Raw genomic sequence first — 25,907 nt, 5'->3', positions numbered from 1 at the left:
GTTTTTGAGAAGAAAACTTGCTTCACACCTCGTCTTCCACCTTCCCCGCTTGTTGATTTTCCATTTGTCTTCTGACTCAACGCGGCGGGAAGGAATTAAAGATTACTTTATGCTGTTATTTACATCTGATTAGAAACTCATTCCATTTTCTTTGATCCGGCTGGCTTTATCTGCCTGAATTAATTTGCTTTCCTGAGTCACAGCGGTTTGGGACACGGCTTTGAGAACGTACCGCTACAGGGAAAAGCACAGTGAAACGCTAACGTCCTTGCTTCCTGGCCTGAATCATCAAGGACTTCACCGTCTCGAAATGCCCAGCAGGGTGGATGGAGATCACTAGGGAAGAGAAGTCTACCGTTAACCTCAGGAAACGATGCTGCAAGTTGACGCAGGCCGGCCCTTTCATCCCGGCTGGGCAGAAACGTCCTGGGTGTGGAATCATTTCAGAGCCCGCCAAGATGCCACCAGGCCACAGAAGCTGTCACGGTGTAGTAGCAATGTGACCTGTGCAGACTGGGCACCGCGGTGGGACGGGTCACTCTGAGGAGGCACCTGCCACACCCAGCATGGCAGGGAGCCTCCTCCGTTCACCTCCGAAATGGCTCTCATCACCTCCTCCTTACTTCTGTCTCCACTGCCAGTGCTGCGGTCCCCGTCGACGGCTTCGTGTTGCACCTGCCTGCACCTGGCCTTTATACCTAGACACGATGGCAGGCAGACCAGGGGGTCCTGGCCCAACTCTTGGGAACCTGGGAGGGTGTCACCTTGAATGGCAAAAGGGACTTACTGGATGTGACAAATTAAGGACCTTGAGATGGTGAGATAGTCCCGGCTTATCCAGCTGGACTCAATGCGATCACATGGGTGCGTATGAGGGAAAGAGGGAAGGCACACCCAGAGGAGGGGTGTGGACAGCGACGGAGAGGGCATGACGGGCTTGGAAAGGGGGGGGAAGGGGCCATGAGCCAGGGGATGCTGGTCACATCCTGAAGCTGAAAGGGACAGGAAACGGGCTCTCCCCTGCAGCCTCCGCAGGGAGCAGAGCGCTGCCCACATCTTGAACAAGGTTTGTCAAGAAGTATACTAATTAGGTTTTGGTTATATTGAGACTGAAGACCGTGGGGCCGTTCAAAGGGGATTGCATGCAGGTACTTGCATTGACAAATGTAGGGCTCAAAAGAAGTTTATTCACAATGTGAGGGTTTTAAAAAAATTTTTAACGTTTATTTAAAAAAATTTTTTTTTCGACGTTTATTTATTTTTGGGACAGAGAGAGACAGAGCATGAACGGGGGAGGAGCAGAGAGAGAGGGAGACACAGAATCGGAAACAGGCTCCAGGCTCCGAGCCATCAGCCCAGAGCCTGACGCGGGGCTCGAACTCACGGACCGCGAGATCGTGACCTGGCTGAAGTCGGACGCTTAACCGACTGCGCCACCCAGGCGCCCCAAACGTTTATTTATTTTTGAGAGACAGAGTATGAGTGGGGGAGGGGCAGAGAGAGAGGGAGACACAGAATCCCAAGCAGGCTCCAGGCTCCGAGCTGTCAGCCCAGAGCCCGACGCGGCGATCGATCCCGCAAACCTTGAGATGATGGCCCGAGCTGACACCAAGAGTCAGACGCTCAATCAACTGAGCCACTCGGGCACCCCAATTCACAATGGAAGTTTGAGCCGTGGATGCTTCCGCTGTGGCCTGCATCCCCATGGCAGCATGAGGAAGAGCAGGAAGGAGAGACCGAGCACTGATGTGTTCTTTGTGGGTGGACAGGAGACACCGATGGATCAGACATGACTAAGGACAGGTCATCAGGGTGAATGTCTGTATAGACGAGGGGATACGGGGCATCCTCACCACACTTACGGTATTGCTGACTCTATTCCCTGGGCTGTACCTTTCACCCCGTGACTTACCCTCAACTGGAAGCCGGTAGCTCTCACTGCCCTTCAAACCGCCCCCCACCCCAGCCCCGAGCATCCATTTTCTCTTCTGTATTTATGGGTCTGTTTCTGCTTTTTGTTTGTTTTTAGATTCCACACATAAGTGAAGTCATAGAAGGTTTGTCTTTCTCTGAATTATTTCACGTAGCATTACACTCCCCAGGTCCATGTGAAATTTCTGTTCTTTTAAATCATTTAATTGGTAGTACTTCTGTTACAGAAGCCCTAAGACCAAGATATTTTTCTTTTTCGTTTTCCTGCTTCGGTGCGAGGCTTACAGGGTATAGTCCTCGGGGAGGCTTTCACTGACTGTGATTACTTTTTAAAACTATTTTATTTTATTTTATTTTATTTTATTTTTTTAACATTTATTTATTTTTTTGGAGCGTGCAAGTGGGGGATGAGCAAAGAGAAAGGGAGGCACAGAATCCGAGGCAGGCTCCAGGCTCTGAGCTGTCAGCGCAGAGCCCCACGTGGGGCGCGAACTCACCGACCGCGAGATCATGACCTGAGCTGACGTCGGACACTCAACCGAGCCACCATTTTTATTTTAAAATAAAATTTATTTACGGGGCGCCTGGGTGGCGCAGTCGGTTAAGCGTCCGACTTCAGCCAGGTCACGATCTCGCGGTCCGTGAGTTCGAGCCCCGCATCAGGCTCTGGGCTGATGGCTCAGAGCCTGGAGCCTGTTTCCGATTCTATGTCTCCCTCTCTCTCTGCCCCTCCCCCGTTCATGCTCTGTCTCTCTCTGTCCCAAAAATAAATAAACGTTGAAAAAAAAATTTATTTTATAATTTCATCACGATAAGTGGCCGTGATAAGCCTAGTAGTGGAATTTCTGGGTCATAGGTAGTTTTAAAGTTTTGAGGAACCTCCATACCTTTGTTCAGAGCGGCTGCACCAGTTTGCATTCCCACCAACAGTATAAGAGGGTCCCCTTTCTCCCCATCCTCACCAACACATGTTGTTTCTTGTTTTAGCCATTCTAACAGCTGTGAGGTGGTATCTCCATGTGCTCTTAATTTACATTTCCCTGATGAGTGATGTGAGCATCTTTTCATGCGTCTGATGGCCATCTGGATGTTTCCTACGGAAAAGTGTCTGTTCATGTCTCTGCCCATTTTTATCTTTTTAAGTTTTTGCTTTAATTCCCGTTAGTTAACACACAGTGTAATATCAATTTCAGGTGTACAATATAGTGTCTCACCACTTCCATACAACACCCGGTGCTCATCACAGCAAGTGCACTCCTTAATCCGCATCCTGTGCCCCCCAGGCCCTGCACCCCACACACCTCCCCTCCAGTAACCATCAGTTTGTCCTCTATTGTTAAGAGTCTGTTTCTTGGTTGCCTCTCTCTCTCTTTTTCCCTATGCTTCTTTTGTTTCTTTAATTCCACATATGATTGAAATCATATGATATTTGTCTTTAACTGATTTCACTTAGATAATACTCTCTTGCTCCATCTATATCATAGGAAATGTCATAGCTATGTAATATTCCATTGCGTGTGTGTGTGTGTGTGTATACTGTTGATATATACATTGTGTGATATATATATTGTGCATATATACATTGTTGATAATGTTTGTTCTGCCTACTTAAAAAAAAAATATTTATTTATTTATTTATTTATTTATTTAGGAGGGGGAGGTGGCAGGTAGAGGGAAAGAGAGAACCCCGAGCAGGCTCCATTCTGTCAGCACAGAGCCCGACGTGTTCTCACCAACCATCAGATCGTGACCTGGGCCAAAATCAAGAGTTGGACGCTTAAGGGAATGAGCCACCCAAGTGCCCCTGTTCTGCCTACGTTTTAATTGGATTATCTGAGTTTTGGGTATTGAGTTGTATCAGTTCTTTATATATTTTATATAGAGAGGTTCTATATACACATATATGTATATATGTATATGTATATATATGTATATGTATGTATATGTATATTGTTTATGTATATTGTATATGTATATTGTATATTGTGTATACATATATATGTATATGTATATTTATGTATAAGGGTTATATATTAACCTGTTATCTGATATATCTCTTAAAAATATCTTCTCCCATTCTGTAGGCTGCCTTCTAGTTTTGTTGATGGTTCCCTTTGCTGTGCAGAAACCTTTTATTTGAGGAAGCACCAATTATTTATTTACTTATCTATTTAATTTTCTTTCCAAATTTTTATTTAAACTCTAATTTGTTAACATACAATGTAGTAGAATTCAGTGATTCATCACATACACACAACACCCAGGGCTCATCACAAGTGCCCTCCTGAGTGCCCATCCCCCACCCACCTCCTTCCATCAACCCTCAGTTTATTGTATGTCATTAAGAGTCTCTTCTGGTTTGTTTCCGTCTCTCATTTTTTTCCCCTTCCCATATGTTCATCTGTTTTGTTTCTTAAATTCCACACAGGAGTGAAGTCATACGGTATTTGTCTCTCTCCGACGGACTTATTTCACTTAGCATCATACCTTCCAGTTCCATCCACGTCGTTACAAATGGCCAGATTTCATTCTTTTTGATGGCTGAGTACTGTTGCCATATGTATATACACCACATCTTCTTTTCCATTCATCCGTCTATGGACATTTGGACTTTTCTTTCCCTTGCCTCAGGAGACCGATCTAGAAAGAAGTTGCTATGGCTGATGTCAGCGAAATTACTGCCTGTGTTCTTTAGGATTTTTATGGTTTCAGGTCTCATATTTAGGTCTTTAATCCATTTTGAGTTTATTTTTGTGTATGGTGTAAGAAAGGGGTCCGGGTTCGTTATTTTGCATGTGTGTGTCTGAAAACCCTACTCTTCTACTCTGCCTTCCCCCTTCTGAGGCGGTATTCTTCTGTACATTGGTTTGGATGGCTACTCCCAGTAAAGGCATTCTGCCCTCATTAAGGGTCTCTCCAATGCCTGAGGACAATGGGACAAGGTACCGGAGGCAGCCTCTGGCTCCTGTTCCAAGGGGGTGGCTGCACAAACCACACTGAGAATCGCTCGTCCTTCCAGGTCATGGCCCTTCCGTGCTCGCCCGCAACACGAGATAACAGCTGCAGGGGTTGTGACCCATGTTCTCTAAGCTGAAGACTGCAGAGAAGATAAGAGAGCTGGAAAACTGGAAAGGAGACCGATAAGCATCCGGAGGGCAACAGCCGGGTGAAGCAAAAAATAAAAGTTGAGATTTAAGAAGAAAGATCCAGGGACAAAACTTGCCTTAGAAAGGCCCGCCGGGCACGCAGCACCTGTGCCTCTGTTTCGCTGCTGTCAGAAATTCTGTGTTCTTATAGGTCCTCCCAAGACCCAGGCCTTCATCCCCCCCACCCTGGACCCGACCCAGGCTCCAGCCGGGCGACTCCAGGGTGAGAGTTGTCTCAGATGGAGCTGTGCTTGCACCCGGCTGGGCTTCCTGGAGCTGCCGGGGCACCATCATGCCTCTCGTCCCCCCCCCCCCCCCCCCACCGTGTGGACTTCTGGCTGTGGAGACACTCTGTCCCGCCCCAGGAGCCACCCTCGCTCCGGGCCTGGAACACACCTCTCCCAGGATGTGCTACGCCTGGTCCCAGGTCCGTCCACATCTTGTGTGTCTGTGTGATAATCATCCTTAAAATGCCGGTACTGAGCGTCTGTTTTCCACAAACACGAGACACATTATTGTCGTCGGTATTAACGGCATTTTCTGCTTATATCTGACAGACGACGCATCCTTTCCCCCAAGGTGCCAAGTTCCTATTAAGATCTTTGTTACCAGCTTGCTTGAAGGAGATTAAATGAACTTGGGGTGTGGTTAATGTGTCCTGGGGACCCCATTAACAACCGCGACATGCCTGGGGCCTGGGGCCTGGGGCCTGGAACCTGGCCATTTTTTTCCCCTTGTGGGCACCACAGCTACGCGGGACCCGGAAGGGGCGGGGGCGGGTCATTCTACACTTGTCGCTTCCAATGAATTGCAGGAAAACGTATCCACTTCACAGGCGGCCTCCCCATGGCCAGGAAAGCCACTGCCAAGCCACTGCCGTCTGTACGTCTGTGCAGGGGAGCCCTAGCGGACACAGCGGAGGACCCGCAGAGCCCACGGAAAGCTAAGGCAGGTCCTGCCCTGAGTGATCTCGTTCACTCATGGCTGAGTTTCCCGCACTGCCGGCTCACAGCGATGATGCACTTTGAAGGGTAACGTGGGTCCTGTGTGTCAGAACACTCACCCCAGATCCAGCATCAGGACCACCACGGTGCAGCTGGTTCTGAAACTGATGGTGCAAACAGCACTATATGCAAGGAGAATGATATAAAGACATGTGTTGAACCATGAGACGCCACCTCGCGCGCGGCAGAACAGCTAAAATGAACAACTCGGGAAACAACAGATGTTGGCGAGGACGCAGGCAAACGGGAGCCCTCTTGGGAAGAGGGGGGGAAGGCAAACTGGTGCAGCCGCTCTGGAACACAGTGTGGAGGTTCCTCAGAAAGCTAAAAATACCATTACCCTAAGACCCAGCAATAGCACTGCTAGGTATTTATCCAAAGGGTACAGAAGTGCTGATTTCAAGGGACACGTGCACCCCAATGTTTACAGCACCGCTACTGACAATAGCCAGAGAATGGAAAGAACCCTGATGTGCATCGACAGACGAATGGATAAAGAAGATGTCATATATGTGTGTGTGTGTGTGTGTGTGTGTGTGTGTGTGTGTGTGGAGTATTACTTGGCCATCAAAAAGAATGAAATCTTGAAATCTGCGATGATGTGGATGGAACTAGAGTGTATTATGCTAAGCAAAATAGAGAAGGACAAGTGTCATATGATTTCACTCATATGTGGAATTTAAGAAACATGACAGATGAACAGAGGGGAAGGGAAGGAAGAATAAGAAAAAAACAGAGAGGGAGGCAAACGATAAGAGACTCTTATGTACAGAGAACACACTGAAGGTTGCCACTGGGTGTGGCATGGAAGTGATGAATCACGAAATTTTACCCCTGAAACCATTATCATACTGTAAGTTAACTAACTTGGATCCAAATAAAAATTTAAAAAAAAAAGAATAAAAATGTGTCCAGGAATCCAGACATTCAGAGGTGGGCACAACAGACTCTGAACTTCTGGTTCAAAGAAGAATTAAGACAGGAAGGATGATGAAGGTGTCCTGAAAAGCAAGTTCTGGAAGGCGATGGGGCCCCACACAGGTGTGCCAGAGCAGCCTTTGGGGACGTGGCTGGAGGGGGCCAGGAGGCAGGGGAAGCGTTCTCTGGATGGGGAAGAGGAAGCAGAGGGCCTGGGAGGATCAGCAGAGGATGAGGAGGAGAGCGACCATCATGGGCCAGAATGATTCTGGAAAACCCAAACAGCGCAGCAGGGAGGGCCGTGGCCATGGCAGGACTGGTGTCGTGGCATCCAGTTCGGGCTCCCTCCATGACGCAAGCAGGGGATAACAGCTGGGAGGGTGGCCGGGCAAGCTCTCATCCTGCATGACACACCTAGCAGGGCACGCCCCTGCCTCCGGCCACCGCATCTGCCTGGAATCATGGGGGCCGTGCTCGGCCCCCAGGCACAGGCTGGCTGCCAGGGCCCCAGCCCGCCACCTTCGCCTCTTGACCACCTGTCTGTCGCCTCAGGGGCACGCGGGCTGGGTTCGGTCCCACCTCCGTTCCCTTCTCGGCAGCACTGAGCCCCCGGCTCGGGATGTGGTCCTCTCCCAGGACCAGCTTCCTCGTCAGCTCCAAGGCAGCTTTCCCAGTGTTTCTTCACCTTTCTCTGCTGGCTTTGCCTTTGCAGTAGACACGGCCCTGGAGGCCTAGAGCAGCCTGGTTATTCTACAGGGGAATCGATAGCCATTCACTCATTCACGGATTCCTTTGCTCAACAACTGTCTAGTGATCACCGATTTGGTGCCAGGCACCGGGCGTGAAATGGAGAAAGGACACACACACACACACACACACACAATACTGTCACTGGCCTGGTGGCAATCACAACTTAGTGGGGGAGATATACAGTAAAACTCTGGATTGTGAGTAACGTGTTCTACGAGGGTTCCGCAAGAGGAGCAAACATTCCTAATAAATGTTAACTTGATAAACGAGCGTACGTAACGCCGAACGACCCATGATCACGACTGAGCCAATGGCCCTTGAAATTTGCTGTGATATACGAACGCTTTGGGAGACAAGCATGTTTCCAGAATGGATTATGCTCACAAACCAAGGTTTTGCTGCACTTGGTCGAATAACTGCTCACAAGTAACATTATCACCATGGCGCCTGTTGGGAAGGAGATGATGTACACGGTGCATTGAGATGGGAGGGTTGTGGAGGGAGGAACTCGGCAGCGTGCAGGGAAATATGCAGGAGGGGCAACGCTCATGTGGGCACGCAGAGGGGACACGTTACACGTCAGTTCAGTACGAGGGCGTGGACAGAGGATACAGCAGAGGGAAGCACGTGTACACATCCACTGTAGCAGAGGCCTGGTTTGTTTCAAGCTTGCAAGGGAGGAGAGTGCAGCTGGAGGAGGGGGGTGCACAGGGCAGGTCAGCGTCTCCCAGGCGTCCTTGCCAAGGCTCTTCTTTATTCTGACAGCATGGACATTTCACCCAGAGGGTGGCGTTTTAGCCTACATGTGAAAAAAATATCACCCACCATAAATGTAGAAAGCAGAGGGCTGGCATCAAGATCAGACAGGGGCAGGTGGTAAGGTGGGAGCACCATAGCACAAACGCGGTCCAGGGGGAAACCGGCAAGAGATGTCAAGGGCAGACTACACCGTGGGACGGAGAGGGCCCAGAGCTCGGCTCGACACCCCCACAGTTCACAGAGCAGAGGAGGAACATTTGCCTAAAAGAAGAAACCAAGGAGAAGAAACGCCAGGGAACTGTTGAACCGAGGAATCCAAGGGATAAAAATCATTGCAAAGGAGAGGTCAGTCTGTTGGACTGAGTAGGCGGAGACCCTTGTTGGTCTCAGCCAGAGCAGTTCTGGTGGCACTAGGGAGCCGTGTCCTGAGTGCACTCTCCCCGAGGGCAGTGGGAAGAGGGCGCTGAGCGTCCGCAGGGCAGGAAAGGCTCCGGAGACTCTGGCCCGCAGGCCAGGAGGAGGCAGACGGTGGGCAGCAGGCACTGACAATGAGACAGACAGAGCATCCCACATGCTGAAGAAGAGGACCCAGTTCCAAGAGACATGAAGAAGACCGAAAACATCAGTAGGGAAAAGTCCCCGAGAGAGGGATAGTGTATTTACACAGAGCAACACAATTCAGCTTTGAACATTTTAGACGCACACTTGAGCAGATTGTGGAAAATCACTTGCAATGTTAAATTCATTTTGTAATATATTTTATCATACATTTCATGAAATATTTTGTATGCATTTCAGACACTTCGCATTCTTCCCTTTGAACTCAGTGGGTTGTGTTGTTTCTGCTTAAACCACCATTGCAATCCCTAGATAAATCGCATTTATAATAAGACCCATTATACACACTACTGAGGTCCATTTACCAGGATTTCTGTATCTGTGTTCATACATGAAGGTGTTCTACACTTGCTTTACCTCTACTGTTGGAGAACATTTTTGTGCCAAGTTTACATGGGCATCATAAAATGGAATTGGTAGCAATTCCTTCTATATTTTCTAAAATAGTCGTATAACAGAGTTTATCTCCTTCGGTATGACTCATAAAGCCATCTGGGTCCCTGTCTTGGGGTAAGTTAATATTGGGGGTGACGACCTGTGGCTACCCATTCATTTTCTAGTCTGGTTATTGTTTTCTTGAGGCAATCTCGATCATTAATGGTTTACAAAAAATATTGTCTATTTCACCTGTCTCAAAGTAAGCTACGCAAAGTATTTCATAGTATTCTCTTATACCCCATTTCTATCCGTAGATCTGCTCCATTTTCTTGGCTAATATTGCATATTCAGGCACTCTCTGTGGAGGCTTGCTGATTTCACTAGGCTGCTTAGAGATCTCGTCTGGATCGTAAAAGTGAAGAAAACAGAAGCTCAAGATAGAGCAGAAAAGACCCCACTTGAGTGGGAAGTCAAGCCGGGTCTCCTGATGCTCCCTGGACTGCTAGCTTGCCCCCGTCTGTAACACTAATTCATTTCAACCCATGCGGGGCCAATGAAGTTTTCACATGACTATGTTTGGACAGAGCAAGCCCCAGTGTGAACGCGGGACACGTTCGGTAACCGAGGACTCACCGTCACCATGATGCCCCATGAAGGTTGATCTGAAGCCGTGTTACCAATTTCTCAAGGACAAAAATCACACACCAAATAAGATACCATCACAATTTGCAAACGGGTGAAATTCAGCAAGACAAAGCCATACGTGTGAGGCATAAATGCCATGGCAGCTGTGTTATTCTCAACATTCCCTTATTTAAAAGAAAGTCATGCTCCTGATTGTTCTAGATGTGTCTTTTAAGCAATGAATTTTGCAAGGTTTGAGATGTACATTCAACTCAGTGGACCCCACTTTTCCTTAAAACACTCAAATGTGGTAGAGTCACTGACAAAGTAGTGAAATGTCTCCTTTACGATGAGAAGCCAAAGCAAAGAAGAAAAATAACGCTTCTGACTTGTTTCAGCGAGTTGAAACCCTTTCCAGCAGGAAAAAAAAGATCTACTAAAACTCTTATAGGAATCCTCACTGTAAGTGACAAGACGATTTATTTAAAGTCCAAACAGAAAATGTCCATACACTTCTTTCTTCTCCTTATCTACTGGATACCACTTGACAATATCCTTATATTTATAAATGGCATCTGACCTAGAGATCTTAATGTGCTACTTTAATTCTGAAAATAGTAATGATCTTAAGAACCCAGACTGCTCAAAGATAGTCACGTAATTTTGACATTACTTAGTTTACTTAACAGGTCCAAAATGGAATTCATTCTATTCTCATGCAAATGGCACAAAACTGGTTATGTGTTCCTAGAGGAGAGACTGCTGGCTGTCTATCCAGTATCCATTTTCTTATATAGAATCAGAATTCTCACTTCATTTTAGGGACTCAGCTAAAACTGTACCACGATATCATATAAGCCTGAGTACGTGGGTTAGACTGCCAGGAGATCTCTTTAAATGGTGTGCTTTTTTATTCCCCCTAAATCGAATCTGTTTTTCTGCTTTGGATGTTGTGATAGCTGGCGCTCCAGCAGCCATTTTGGGATATAAGGGAAATTCTAAAGATGGCAGAGCTGGGTTTTTGAGGTCTGTGGAGCCACTGTATCAGCATCTACCAGAATAACAGGCAAATAGCCATTGCCCATTGAATATTGTTGATATGCTCTGATGCTCCCTCATCCTCACAGACCTTATCCCACTTCTCCATCTGTGACGACCCAGCCTCGTGGTAACTACTCCACAAAGTTGGTTCGTGCACCCTGGTTAGAAGGAAGCACTCCGTGTGGCCCTAGGGCAAGAGTGCTTGTTGCCCGCAGACCTCACCTTGCCTTCCCCGCATCACCACGTGCTTCTCAAGGTCACGGACCACGTGGGTTTTTTACTTGCTGGCCTACCAACCTCACGTTTACCGTACCCACCATGTATTTATGGACACAGAATGGGCTCAATAGTATGGATCGAAAGAATGAATGTGTGTGTGCGCGCGCGTGTGTGTGTGTGTGTATGTGTGTGTGTGCGCACGTGTGCACATAAAGGGCTCTGAATTACTCAAGTGTGTGAAACTGACTTGTAATGTACCAGCGGCATCCTGCAGCAAAACCACCACCGGGCTGAAATATTGCAACACACCGAAGGAAAGTCAGAGAGGAAAGCAAAGTCAGAGAGGAAAACACACCCAAACCAGTCTGAAAATGTCAAGTGTCTCTATCCCCCACTTAGGAGGGGGGAGTTTGTGATTAAGCTGAAGTCTTTATGTCATATTCATGAATACCAAATAGTGGGGGAGGGTGGGTGCAGCAGCGGAGGGGGGGGGTGGCGGCGGGGGGCGATATTTCATGAAAGGTTTTAGAATGATCGTGTTCTGCTATTTTTCAGTTCGACATCCACTAAACCAAGCCAACTATAACAGTCAGTCCCCCACTGTTTACTCTTCTAAAAATATACTCCTTGTTTGCTTTCTCCAATCCTGATTTTGGGTGAGGGTTTTTATCTATCCTGTGTTCAAATATCCGGGTGAAGATAAGCCACACGATAAAAGATAGGTTGCTGGAACCGGGGTAATCACTACGATCTCTGCCTTATGAAGTACCATCCTCGGAATGCTTCCAAAAGAAGGAAGTTGGTTTAAAAGTCTCAGTTGTGTGACCGTAAGCCCAAAGGTCTTAAGACAAATGTCTAGCTGCAAAGGTGTAAAATATCCGCATGACTTATACATGCGGTGACATTTTCAACAGTAACATAAGATCTGACCTTTTGTGTCCAGTCTTCTGGGGTATGGAGCTCGCACATACAAGTTTCTTTTCTCTTCCTGTTGACTGCTCAAAGGCCTACTGGGAAGCACCACCTCCAAGAAAACGGCAGCTCAAAGAATCCCCGAGAGCGGAACGTTGCAGACTCCATCAAATGTTAACCTTTTCAAGCTTTAAAAGATCTAGAGTGGATGCATTTCCCCCTTAGCTTTTTAAACTGGATCCCCTAACATGCAAAGAAATACACAACTTCGTTCCGAGAATCGGGCGACGCAAAAGCGCACCTCATTTATTCACTACAGTAGAACCATGTTCCCGGGTCTTGGGCTTTATTGATCAATTCAACAACAATCATAACAAAGGATTACATCCTCCACTTTGACAATGAGACTGTGTTAGAACAGAAGGGGGGGTGGCATCCTAAAACCCTATATTGCAACTTCTTTAGGAAAGCCTGATTCATGTGATTCATGTGAAACTGAAATCATTCAAACAAAAACTCTCTGTGATTGGCTGAATCCTAACAAGTTAAAAAGATCTCCAGTATCGAATGGTATCAGGAAAAGACAGATTTTAGTGAAATCCTGCGTCTGGAAAGAAAAGGGACAGGAATCTCACAAGCTTTGAGCCCCAAGCTACTATTACTCAAAACTTTAATTGGATAAGGTCAAACTTTCAAATGAAATGAATGCAGCTGTCCATGGAGATTTGGGAAAAATTGTTATTCAAAGAAGGTTGAGAAACATCTGCAAGAAACCATTTTCAGGGACGGACACACTCACTTCACGCCTGTTGCCATCAGATGCAGAATGTCAACCCGCCGTGGCCCTCTGGAGCCACTTCGCGGGACTTTGTATCTGAAGAGACTAGGGCAGTAACTCCGAGAATGGCTTAGTTGTTAGAAAATTTTCAAGTGTTTGGAAGGTAATGTTTATTTACTACGTATCGCACTAATTTTCCTGGCAAAATGAGAAGGTAACTAGACAGTGGGCGTCATTGATTTTAAAACCGAGAGAATGCCAGGAAGTATTAAGAAAATTAAGAAATTAAGAAAAACAGAATACATCCACATTATATTGCTTTCCGTACCTCCCTATATTTAAAATCTGCACAACTCTGGTAAAAATGTTATAAATGGCAGAGAGTACCCAGTTCAATTTACTCAATTTTGCTAAAGGGTTCACTAAAAAGCTCCTGAATTCTGATTTCTTTAAAAAAAGCAGCTTTTGTATGAAAAAAAAAATGGCAATTTTCACATGTCCTACCATAGAACATCAAGTATTACAAAAAAAAATGGTATTTAAATCCTTGAATTTTTATTTAGACACATGTCAGCGTATCTAGTAAAATGGGGCAAAAATAGAAAATAGCCTGAGCTACTATTTCCTAAACAAATCAGTCGGGAAAGTTACTAGCCCTGGCCGCCTCAGTTTCCTTAAAGGTACAGTGAAATGTTCGGAACGGATGATCTCTGGCAGAGCCTTTCCAGCTCCAAGATGTCTCAGTCGGGACTCGAGGGTCCCTCGTGCCCCCGTCACCAAGAAGCCGGCCCCTCCTTGGCTTGACAAACCATGCAGGGGGATGCCCTAAAAGTCTACAGAAACCAATCTTTGAGGTGGCTGGTTATCAGTTAGCAGTTTCAAAAAGGAAATGAGAAAGTATGGATTTGACCAGCAGAAGCCAGACCCCCAGCACCTCCGGGGCGCTCGGGCTCCTCTGATCCTCCAGGATGACTTGTTAACCAAAGACAAGGTATTATTCCTCTTAGAAACATCTCCTTTTGTGCTTAGATAGGCAGGTGATCGGGCTGGTGACAGCCGGTGGATGGAGCCCGGGTGCACGGTGAAGCTTTCTGTTGCTCGGTAACAAAATTAATAAATACCTGACGAAAGGATGAAAACCATCGTTAACGTGTAAGAACACCAGACCTTTTCTTCTCAACTATTAGACGAAGGGGCACCTTAAAGCACAGCCCCACTTGCCCCCAAACCACAAGCCACTCATTCATACCACCCGCCTAGAAACCACCATAAGCAGGTAAGTCCTTTGAGGACAATTATTAGATCGCCTGGAAATTTTGGGTGCCTCAAGCGCGCCTTGAGAGAGAAGCTGTGATTTAATTCTACATGCTGGCACTCAGTAAAGCGAGCACTTTGCTTCCCAAAGTCCACTAAGGATCACTTACAGCAGAGTCCCCTTAGACTTTGGTGGGGGGGGCAAGCAAAACGAAGAAGGGAAGGTTAGCAGAGCACGATCTCCCCAGTGAACAACCACTCTGCTTGTCTACAAACCGGAGCCCTGCTAAATACGTACCTTTTTTTTTTTTAAGTTTATTTATTTATTTTGAGAGGAGAGACAGAGACGACACAAGTGGGGGAGGGGCAGAAAGAGAGGGAGAGAGAGGAACTCAGGCTGGCTCAGCACTGTCAGGGCAGAGCCTGATGTGGGGCTCCAACCCAGCAAGCCGTGAGATCATGACCTGAGCTGAAGTTGGATACTCAACCGACTGAGCCCCCCCCCAGGGGCCCCCTAAATATGTACCATAAATGGACAGCTGACAAGAAACAAACCATCCTGTGTTGTAAAACCAGTGAGTAATTTAAAGAAAGAATGACCTCAAGAAGTAATCTGGCTACTTTTAAAATCAGCTGCAGGGGTAGGGGTGGGGGGTGCCTGGGTGGCTCAGTCGGTTAAGCATCTGACTTCGGCTCAGGTCACAATCTCGAGGTTTGTGAGTTCGAGCCCTGCATCGGGCTCTGTGCTGACAGCTCAGACCCTGGAGCCTGTTTTGGATTCTGTGTCTCCCTCTCTCCGCCCCTGCCCCACTCGTGCTCTGTCGTCTTTCTCTCTCAAAAATAAATAATGTTGGGGTGCCTGGGTGGCTCAGTCGGTTGAGCGTCCGACTTCAGCTCAGGTCACGATCTCGCGGTCCGTGAGTTCGACCCCCGCATCGGGCTCTGGGCTGATGGCTCAAGGCCTGGAGCCTGCTTCCGATTCTATGTCCCCCTCTCTCTCTGCCCCTCCCCTGTTCATGCTCTGTCTCTCTGTCTCAAAAATAAATAAACATTAAAAAAAAATTAAAAAAAAAAATAAATGTTGAAAAAAATAATTAAAATCAGCTGGGGAGGCCTCAAGCAGGTACCAAAATGCAACCCGAGGATGCGTTCAAGATACAATACCTGTTCCAAAGTGGTTTGGTTGATGGAGTAACGTTGGATGCTCAGGAAGGTCTTATTGCCTTCCAGAACCCTGAACAGGTCGGCCAAGCACTCCCATTGCTTCGGCACGTGGTATTCCAGCAGGTTAAGACGCTGCCCCTAAAAGCCAAAAGCAAACCATAAACCGTATCACACGACTGGCTGCCGTCACACAAAGTCGATCACAGGATATTTAACTGCTAAGTAAATGACGGTTTTTTTTAAACCACACACCCAAATACCGGCTGGGGTGTGGGTCCATTCTGGGTCCCCAGTGCGTGGGTACTGACGACTGATTCTGAGGCAGAGCAAGTGGGTGGTCCCCCTCAAGGCCGAGTCGCCGATCTGCCCCTTATATGCCCCCCCAACATGCCGTAAGGTGGGGAAGAGCGCTCCAGGGGTGAGGGGGTACGGAGCACTAGCTGAGAAGGAGGACGTAACTGTCGAGTAAGGAGATGCACGGAGGACCTGAACTTGGCTGGGACGTGAGGAGAGATCCCTGTCGCCCTCACCATTAGCTGGCGGAGCAGCTCTTGGTGGGAGAGCAAACCTTCCGACCCCTGTTGGCACATGTGCAGAGCAGGGTAACAGCACGTGTGTCCTCGGGCTATTTGGGGCTGTTCATGAGCACGAACCACCGGCCTTGTACAGCATGCTTATCGATGGATTTCGCTCGGTGGCTCTTGTGGAAATAGACAGGTGACAGCTATTTTACAGACCAGAACCTATTAGAATTTATGACAAACAAGGACCACACAGCTATCCAAGGTATTCTACATACACGGCGCTTCTAAAATGCTACTATGCATAGGAATCACTGGGTCACGTCCTCAGATGCTGATCTGGATTTGGTTGGTTGGGGCTTGGGATCCTGCAGATCCTACCAGCTCCCAGGTGACAAAGACACTGCTGGTTCAGGGATCACTTGGCATCACGTTAGGGAAGGATTACGATCCACGCACCGTGCACCCCTCGTGAAAATAGTGCTGAAACCACCAAGCCTCTAAACCCCACAGCAAATGCCTGGAAGAAATTCCTTTCTGTAATCTTTCCTTCCTGGACGAAACATGACTGGGCCCACGGGTAATGGGCCCACGAAACCACAGTTCACTCTGGGAGACCCAACAAACTGGCCAGACGGGCTCATCATCCTTCACAGTGATCAAGCAACATGCGCTCGCCCTTTGCTATTTTCAGTGGGGAAGGGGGGAGCCTATGTTTTGTAATGAGGCTAAGACAACAGGTGAGGACTTGTAAAGGCATGGAATTAAAACAGGGAACAAGGTAAATGTGCTTATAAGATTTCTTTTTAAAAAAATTGTTTTAATGTTTATTTATTTTTGAGAGAGAGAGAGATAGAGTGAGAGCAGGGGAGGGGCAGAGAGAGAGGGAGACACAGAACCCGAAATAGGCTCCAGGCTCTGAGCTGTCAGCACAGAGTCCAACATGGGGCTTGAACACATGAACAGTGAGATCATGACCTGAGCTGAAGTTGGACGCCCAAATGACTGAGCCACCCAGACGCCCCTTCTCAGATTTCTTGTGCTCAAAACAAAGAAGTGATATAGAATATCAGCACTACCTTAAACTGGATCCCTGGGAAATGGAGCTTCAAGCAGTCAGAAACCACACTGTGTGGACTGGTCTCCTTACAGAGCCAAATCTTGACTGTATAGCCATCACCGAACCTGAAAGTTAAACGAAATTAAAATACGGTTACAGCTCTTTGGACGTAAGGTGGGCAACTTCCAAGTCCATTTCTGCAGGGCTCCAGAAAAGAAAGTCAGTATGCCAAATCAATGGGAGATTTTGGATCTTCAAATATACAATACTCAGAAGTTAATTATAACTCAGCGATGCCGTTTTCTGTACTCCACTGACACAGACACGGATTGATCTTTAAAAACAAAACCAGCAAGCCCTGGAATCAATGCTTATTCAGTAAAAGAGGGAAGCTGAACGCGGACTGAAAGCAGAGTGACGAGCTCGAGAAATCGGAGCCAGGACGAAGACCAGTCCTGATATACACTGCTGCCCCAGGTCCGCGGTGATTAAGTTGGGGGGCGGAAGGAGACAGGGACATCCAAGCAGTCAGTGGGGCGATCGCCTCTTCATCCCATAAAACAACCCTCCCAAGCATCCCCTGACCCAGCAGGTGCGGTCACTGCAGGATGTTGCTGCCTGGGAGGTCCGGTTCCCAACGCCTCGGAGCTGTGGCCGGGCGACCACACGTGTGGTGAGAGCCACACCACAGAGCGATCTCCGAGGGTCACCTCCAGGAATTTATGGGGCTTCCAAAAATAGGTTTGTGATTCCACCACCCTATCCCAGGTGCCTCGCGTGGTGCTGGGCACATAACAGCATCTCAGTAAAGATCCATGAATACACCATGAGGACAGCAGATCTGTCGATTTTGTTCACAAACAGATCAATCCCAAGTACCCAGAACTAATAACGATGAGTTGAATGAATGAACGGATGAATGAATGAATGAATGAATGGACCAAATGGCATGCCCAGACCTTTACAAGCACCTTCATTTACTTAAATGCAACACAAAACTTAAGTAAATTTGTCGTAAGTGAGGTTGACCCCAAGATGCTTGCGGTCAAATCATTTTTCAGGTGCATCCGTCTGGTGTAGAAGGAGCCCCAAGATAATGTGAGTCTGCTCAGGGACACGGAGCACCCGAGATCCTAATCCGGGTTCTGATTTCCTGCTCCTGCCCTGACTTCAAATTTCCCCCGAGATGTGAGCCTGGCCCCAACCTCCCCCACCATCCAGGGCTGATGGTCTGGAGTCCACCCGCTCATGGCGGAGAGACCGTAGAGGACTCTGATGAAACAGAAATGAAGGCAGGCAGAGAAACACCACTGGCCCGTCTCCTGAGCTGCCCCGGAGCCTTCGTGAAGGCCCGCGCTGGGTCAGTGCCGGAGCGTGAGTCCTGGCTGCTTCTATGCTCAGGAGCAGGGCTCACCTGCCGTGTGGCCCGGCTCCTCCAACCCGCCTTCATCACAGCCTCCCAAGTGGGGGTGTGATTCCACATCTCACGTGGGGAATCGTGTCCACGCAGGAAGTCATGTCCTGGGGGCACGGCGGAAGACAGGTGTGCTTCTGGTCTGGTCGTCGTTCTGAGTCTGACAGTGTGTGTGCCATTGACGCCGAGCCCCGGTGGCCAGCCGGGTTAGAACACATCCCCTCCCTCCACGTCCCAGACGTGGGACCCAGGCATCACAACTTCACGTCGGAGAAGGGGTAACACCACCAGCTGCCTGTTAACGGTGTCAGGGGACTGAATGATTTTCTCGGAAACCACCCGGGACCGCGTCTGGCACTGAGCAAGTTAAGTAAATACATACCCAGTGAAATTTAGTTTCTGCCAAGGACGGGACCCAAATGGAAGAACACTGGCTTTGGCGTAAAGGACCTCACGTGTATTCGGGAAACACAGATGAACCCATTAGAACACGGATCGGAAGCGCGTAGGACATAAAGCACAAAGGTGGGAGGGGACAGTGCGCACAGATGACATCACTCCTCCAGGTACGTGGGGATCCACGCACCATCAGCGGAAACCGCATCTCTGCGGTCACGTTTTGCTAGCGCATTTGGAAAAACCCATGCTAAATTCTCACTATAAACATACACGCTGATATTCAAAAATCTTTCAGATGCGGTTTCCTTTGAACTAAGTCACTTCCAACTTTACTCCAGATGATCCGAATTACAACACTCTTTACGGAAAAAAAAAAAAAAAAACAACCAAAAACAACAACAACAACAACAAAAAAAACGCTTCACAAGAAAACGTTCTTGAAAGAGGCTGGCAAGCGTCTGAGGATCTCTCTGGGGTAGTCAACAAGACTTCTGGGCAGAAGATTATAGAATTCATTTATGATGCAAGAATCTAATTTATGTTAGCTTTACTTTCTCATTTCTGCCTACAACCTACACGTTTATGCCAATGAGTCAAACTCAGAAGGGATTTGTTTGATTCGGGCGCTTTCTAGTCTAAAGGCTTTCAGAGCAGCACCCGTCCTTCGTTTACCTATCCCGTCATTGGTCTAACACGCCTGAACGACCCACCGGGTCCACATCAGGGAAACGTACTCCGTGTGCTCTTCCGACCTCCGTGTGCACGGAACAGCACAGGGGGCATTTCCTCTCTGTAAAATGTGGAATTGGGAGGCCCAAAGAGGTCTGGAGACTACACTGTCGGCTTTTTCTGGCAGAGATGGGACACTCTAGCCGTCTTACTCCAAAACTGTGTCTCTTCGTCATAGCTGCCCTTTTTGGTTTCAACCAGTTAATTCTGGTTCAGAAAACACTCCAATCACCGCCCGTGCCAATCAGGATGGTCGCAAGGAGGGGTAGATCCAAGGTATTTGCACGAAGAGAGCCTCTGACTAATAAGTCAGTAGCAGCACGTGGTGGGCAACCCCAGCAACCGTCCCGGGGGGGACGTGGTCTTGGCAAAGAGCCTCCACAGGCTTCTGAGTTTACAGGCAAGATTGGGTTGCCGACACAGCTTCACAATAAAGAGCAGTTGGACCCGCGTCACATCTCTCTCCAGGAAGATCCCTCTCTACGGCCAGGGTGTCACTTTCCTAAACGACAGCCTGCAGACCCAGCTTTCAGAGCCTGGACCAAAGCTGCCACGGGGAATGGCCAGCAGAAGGGGCTGTGCCAGCCTCAAGGCCGAGGTCTCCCACTCAAAGCCAAACTCAGTCCACCGGATTCTCTGTGATGTGACGGGTGCCTTCCTCTGTGAGCCACACCAGCTCACCCTTCCTCCGAGCGCTGAACGCGAGTATTCACTGCTCAGAGCACGAGACCTGCTCGGGGCGTGGGGGCTTTGTGGGGAAGGCCCTGCTGAGCTGTCGGGGAACCGGGACGCCCTCCCCTTGTGCCCCCAGGTACGCGGAGCCGCCTCCTAGCGCCTTGGCTGTCACGGGAGAGCTGCTGGAAGCCAGGAATCTTCCTCCCGGGAGCACAGGTCCTACTGATGAGATAATGATGCAGCCTGATGCAGTCACAACCACATTCCCTTCTTCACTGGATAGCAAAATGTTCCACGTGGTTCTAGAACTTTTTCCTTCTTCCAGGAATAACTGAGGGGCGTCACTGGAAAGCAGGACGCAAGAGCCACATCTGCAGGAGGGATGAACAGGTGGGATCATCTCCGGACGACAGTGTTTCGCCCAACAAGTAGGCAACGCAGCCTGTCGTGTGTGCGGGGCGGGGGTGTGGGGTGTGGGTGAGGTCACATTGTAAGACCTGCTTGCTCGTCTGGCCTCCTGCCCATCCCCCTCATCTCTGAACCTCTTCCTTCACGTCACAGATGCCCCAGAATCAAGGTGGCTTTTGAAAGCTGACATTATGGGTGATTTTCTACATCTCTCGGTCATAACAAACAGGCATCTCCTTGGTTTTCCTTTTCATTTCAGAAGAGAAAGTGGGAACACAAATGTGGCCATTAGCCACGCCACTGAAATCCCGACACCACAATTTCCATTCTGAGTAACAGGAGACAACTTCCGCTCCAGGCAGAAGGATCCAAAAAGGTTCTTCATTGTTGAAATGGGTCACTGATGGGATTTTCTGATTCTGAACAGAACCCCGAAAGTTCCTAACCAGGTAATAATCCTCCTGCATGAAAGCAGAGGTCTAGGCGTGGCTGGGTGGTTCAGTTTGTTGAGCACCTGACTCTTGGTTTCGGCTCAGGTCATGAAACCGGGGTCATGAGTTCCAGCCCTGCGTGGGGCTCCGTGCTGAGAGCACAGAGCTCGCTTGGGATTCTGTCTCCCTCCCTGTCCCTCCCCTAGTCGTTCCCTCTCTCCCACTCTCCCTCCCCCCAACTCTCAAGATAAATAAATACACCTTAAAAAAACAACAAAAAGATAATAGTAGAGTAATAAGAAAAATGAATGGTTCTCTTAGCAGACGGGAATTGCTTTTAGGCACAGCCCCCCCCCCCTCCCCTTGTCGAGAAGACACTTCGATAAGGCAGATTAGAGCAAAAGTCTCTGGGCCTGAATGTGGCTGGACCGCAGGTGGGCACGTGTGGGCAGCCCTGGGAGGCAAGAGAACAAGGAAAAGGGAATTTGGGCTGGGCCAGGTGGACGGAAAGCTCTGAGGCCACCTCGCTCCCACGTCCACACTCAACGGGGAAGCGCCTGAGGTCACAGTTGCTTGAGAAGAATGTGCTGGGAGCTGTGAACAACGAGAGAGGCCACAGCTGGATTGACCCGGCTCCCAGCCCAGGCAGCTGGCTCTCAGGGGGGACCCCAAGTACCACCTTGGTACCAGGGGGGACCTGTCAGGTACACAGTCGACCTGACGCACCAGGAATTCACAGAACCCTCGCGGGCATCAAATCAGGCAGGTCTTCCTACGAGTCCAGTGGGCAGGGAAGGCCCCAGTGACAGAGGGGTTGTCAAGACGAATCATCAAAACGGGGACCATTTTCCTAGTCTGACACCGGATCCCTCGAACCACAGATTTCAAACCAGATGATCGGTAACGAAGCACATGTTAGCAGGGACCAGCTTTCTACAATACGTTGCCAGGTGTGTGTACAGAAAGCAGCTCCCCAGTTTCTCCATAAACGACTTGCTGGACTGATTTCCTAGGGATGGTCTCATCAAAGGGCTGGTACATGCCCTTCCCAAATGTCACCGAGTCATTCAGATGTGCTTTTACAACTAAACACACGTACAATAGTGGGAGGGAAACAGGTGCTCGTAAAGCCTCAGAAACAATGAGCCTGAGCGCCCCGTTTCTTAACATATTTTACTTATTTGGGGGGAAAGCCCAAGTGGGGGAGGGGCAGAGAGCAAGGGAGACACAGAATCCGAAGCGGGCTCCAAGCTCCGAGGCGTCAGCACAGAGTCCGACGTGGGGCTCGAACTCACGAGCGGCGAGATCACGACCCGAGCCGAAGTCAGACGCTCCACTGACGGAGCCACCCAGGCGACCCTCAGCGCCCCATTTTAAGGTCACAGTCATGTTGGAGGGTAGGTATGAAACTAGCATCGAGTGGGCATAAACGGACGTTTTTGAAAAAGGGTGGCCAGACTTCTGGCATGATGCTGTAAGTGCTCCACAGATCCATTTCCCAGCAAAAATGCTGAGAATTATCAACAGCAACTACTTACAAGGTCTGGAAATGGTCTTTAGGGCAGACGGAAGTGAAAGAATACGAACTCAGAAAGTCCAGGGAGGGGCACCTGGGTGGCTGAGTCAGTTAGGTGCCTCACTCTTGCTTTTGGCTCAGGTCGTGATCTCCCAGTTCATGAGTTCGAGCCCCATATCGGGCTCTGTGCTGACAAGGCAGAGCCTGCTTGGGATTCTCTCTCTCTCTCTCTCTCTCTCTCTGTCTCTCTCCCCCCTTCCCCCACTCATGCTCTGTCTCTCTCTTTCTCCGCCCCTACCCCCCACTCATGCTCTGTCTCTGTCTCTGTCTCTGTCTCTCTCTCTCTCTCTCTCAAAATAAATAAACATTTAAAAAAATTGTTTAAGTCTAGGGAAACTAAGAAGAGTGAGACCCTGTGGCATCTGACCTGAGCCCCATTCTCTGCGAGCTGCTCCCAGCCCAGCAGGACAGAACCCATACTCCAGACAATGCTATCAGAGCACACGGGCCTCCTCCTGGCTCCCGGCCATGGCCCCACCTCCCTGGCAGGACCAGAGTGCCACCATGCCCCATCCCGCCCCCACCCTGGTACCTACTGCGGAGGCTGAGTTCTGGAAAATTCGACAAGACGTGGGGGCTTCCCTCTTCCGCCCAGCACTCATTCATGGCATAAGGCTCTCCACTGGGCGGACAGAGAGAAAGGAAAGCTCGCCCCTTGCTCTGGCTCCCGCCCCGGGGTGGCCCCACACCGGCAGGCGCACGCTGAAGAGGACCCAAGGCCAATGCCCACCCTGCGGCGTGGGGCACTCAGCTCCTGATCGAGGTGTCGCTCCAACAGACGCCTACCGCTGTCCTCATACCCCGTTCCACAGCCACGGCTCGGAGACTCTGCCTTGGAAGAGAAGCAGGCCACGAGGCAGGTGATTCCCAGTCTCTCCCCAAAGGGTCCGACCCTATTTGCAGCAGAGCGTGGAGAAGTTCCAGCCCAAGGCCCTCATGAGAGTCAGCAGAGGTTGCTGTAAGAGGCGAGGGGGACGTGGGGGCATGCGCTGCACACACAGGCCAACTGGCTGGTGTGCGGGACGGAACCGAGGAAAGAGCACACTGGAAGGAGCCTCCTGCGATCAGAGCAGAGCTCAAACACTGGCCGTGGGAAGCGTCCGTTCAAAGAAGCCCAAGTTCGACTGGATTACGCTGTGGAGCATTTTACGTCCCAGGACACTGTTGACATCAGTAGCAATCAGTGATGCTAACAGCTGGGCGTGGTCAAGGAGTGAGGCACAAGGCTCTGGGCAAAGCACCATCACCCTCTGGGGCGACTGTGGGCACACCCTGGGCTGCCCCCTGAGAAGCCTCATCAGACGACTCACACGGTGATGGGGGCAGAAACGGGCTTCGCTAAAACTAACCAAATAATCACTAAACACAGAAACAAGCAGAAAACCGTAAGAAGCCCAAGGCGGAAGCCAATGCCCAGAATTGCTGCAACGTATCATCAAAATGCCCGGTTTCCAATAAAAAATTATGACATATAGACAGAAACAGGAAAGTATGACCCATACGCCAAAAAAATAAATAAAACCAAACCAAACCAAACCAAAACAAAACGTTAAGCAACAGAAAGTGTTTCTGAGAGCAGCCAGATGGTGGATTCACAAAGACTTCCAAGTGGTGATTGTAGATACGCTGAAAGAACATAAAGAAACTGTGATTAAAGAAGCAGAGGAAGGTAGGAGAGCATTGCAACGAATACAGCAAATACAGACGGTCAGGGAAGAGACAGACACTCACAGGGACGCATGTGGGAACGCCAGGGCTGAATAATACGGATGAAACAAAAACGCACTCCAGAGGCTCCGGAGTTTGACTCTGCAAAAGGAAGGATTCGTAAGCTGGAAGGTAGATTGATAGAAGTTATGTAATCAAAACACAGACAGAAATTAATGAAGGAGAATGACCAGAGCCTCAGGTGAGTGTGGGACCCCACGAACGAGATGAACAGGGGACTCCTCACCAGAAGTCATGGAGAACAGAACCCACTGAAATGTTACCATTTAATTACATTTAAACACTTAAAGTGCTCAAAAACAAAAAAAAAAACAAAAAAAAAAAAACAAAAAAAAACAAAACACAAAAACCCATAAAAACTGCCAGCCAAGAATCCTATGTCCACAAATGTTATCTTTCAAAATGAAGGCAAAATGAAAACATTTCCAGATAAAAACTGGGAGAATTTAACTGGATTCTCAATCCAAGAGATTCTGAACTAAGAACTTACTTTAGCCTCAAAGTGGGTTCCAAACAGTCATTTAAATCCATGTGAGGGGCACCTGGGTGGCGCAGTCGGTTGAGCGTCCGACTTCAGCCAGGTCACGATCTCGCGGTCCGTGAGTTCGAGCCCCGCGTCGGGCTCTGGGCTGATGGCTCAGAGCCTGGACCCTGTTTCTGATTCTGTGTCTCCCTCTCTCTCTGCCCCTCCCCCGTTCATGCTTTGTCTCTCTCTGTCCCAAAAATAAATAAAAAACGTTGAAAAAAAATTAAAAAAAAATAAATCCACGTGAAAAGGTGAGAAAAACGCGTATCCTCTCCCTTTCTTCCCTTAACTGATTTTAAAAGCAATTATATAAACAATATGTAGTTGTGTTATTGGGCCTATCACATAAAAATGCAGTCAACATGCCAGCAACAGCCCAAAGGAAGCGAGAGGAAGCATAGCTGTGTCCACCTATGAAAGGCACTTCAGGTGATAACTTTGATCCACAGGAAAAGGTAAGGGAACAAGGAATGTTATGTAAGGGAGGGAATATAACAAAAGCTATAAATATATACTTGCTCTCCTTTGTGACAGCTTCTTTAGAAGACTGAAATATGTAAAAAATGATATGCAGTGATAATTACAGCCACCTGTTCTTGGTGGTAACACTGATAAATGTCATGTGCGTAACCATGATAACACAGAGGCAGGAATGCGATATGGGACATTTCTGTGTCTCACTGGAGCTAAGTTAGCTTCAACCTGAAGCTAATTTTGGTGAGTTAGTATGTATATGGTAAGCCCCAGAGCATCCGCGAAGGCTATAACAAAAATATATAGGTATAGTGGAAAAATCACCAAGAAATTAATATGCTGTGTTAGAAGATGTTAGAAAACAGGGGCACCTTGGTGGCTCAGTCAGTTGAGCATCCAACATCGGCTAGGGTCACGATCATGTTCTGTGAGTTTGAGCCCTGCATTGGGCTCTCTGCTGCCAGCACAG

General features: G+C 48.6%; 1 protein-coding gene across 1 annotated transcript in view; it reads right to left on the bottom strand.

The window, feature by feature from the left end:
* Positions 1–12,572: 12,572 nt before the first annotated feature.
* ABCA13 (ATP binding cassette subfamily A member 13) overlaps positions 12,573–25,907 on the bottom strand; it is a 412,425-nt gene continuing 399,090 nt past the window's right edge. The window contains exons 60-62 of the mRNA XM_040455040.1: positions 17,098–17,203; positions 15,498–15,635; positions 12,573–14,200 (exon numbers count right to left, since the gene is read on the bottom strand). Coding sequence (XP_040310974.1) covers positions 14,105–14,200; positions 15,498–15,635; positions 17,098–17,203 — 340 coding nt within the window. The 3' untranslated portion in view covers positions 12,573–14,104. The remainder of the gene's footprint in view (positions 14,201–15,497; positions 15,636–17,097; positions 17,204–25,907) is intronic.

The sequence above is a fragment of the Herpailurus yagouaroundi genome, unplaced genomic scaffold, assembly GCF_014898765.1.
Source record: "Herpailurus yagouaroundi ecotype Mexico unplaced genomic scaffold, PumYag 214, whole genome shotgun sequence".
NCBI classification, from domain to species: domain Eukaryota; kingdom Metazoa; phylum Chordata; class Mammalia; order Carnivora; family Felidae; genus Herpailurus; species Herpailurus yagouaroundi.
Note: the sequence above shows the minus strand (reverse complement) of the source record. Positions and strands in the feature narration are given on the sequence as shown.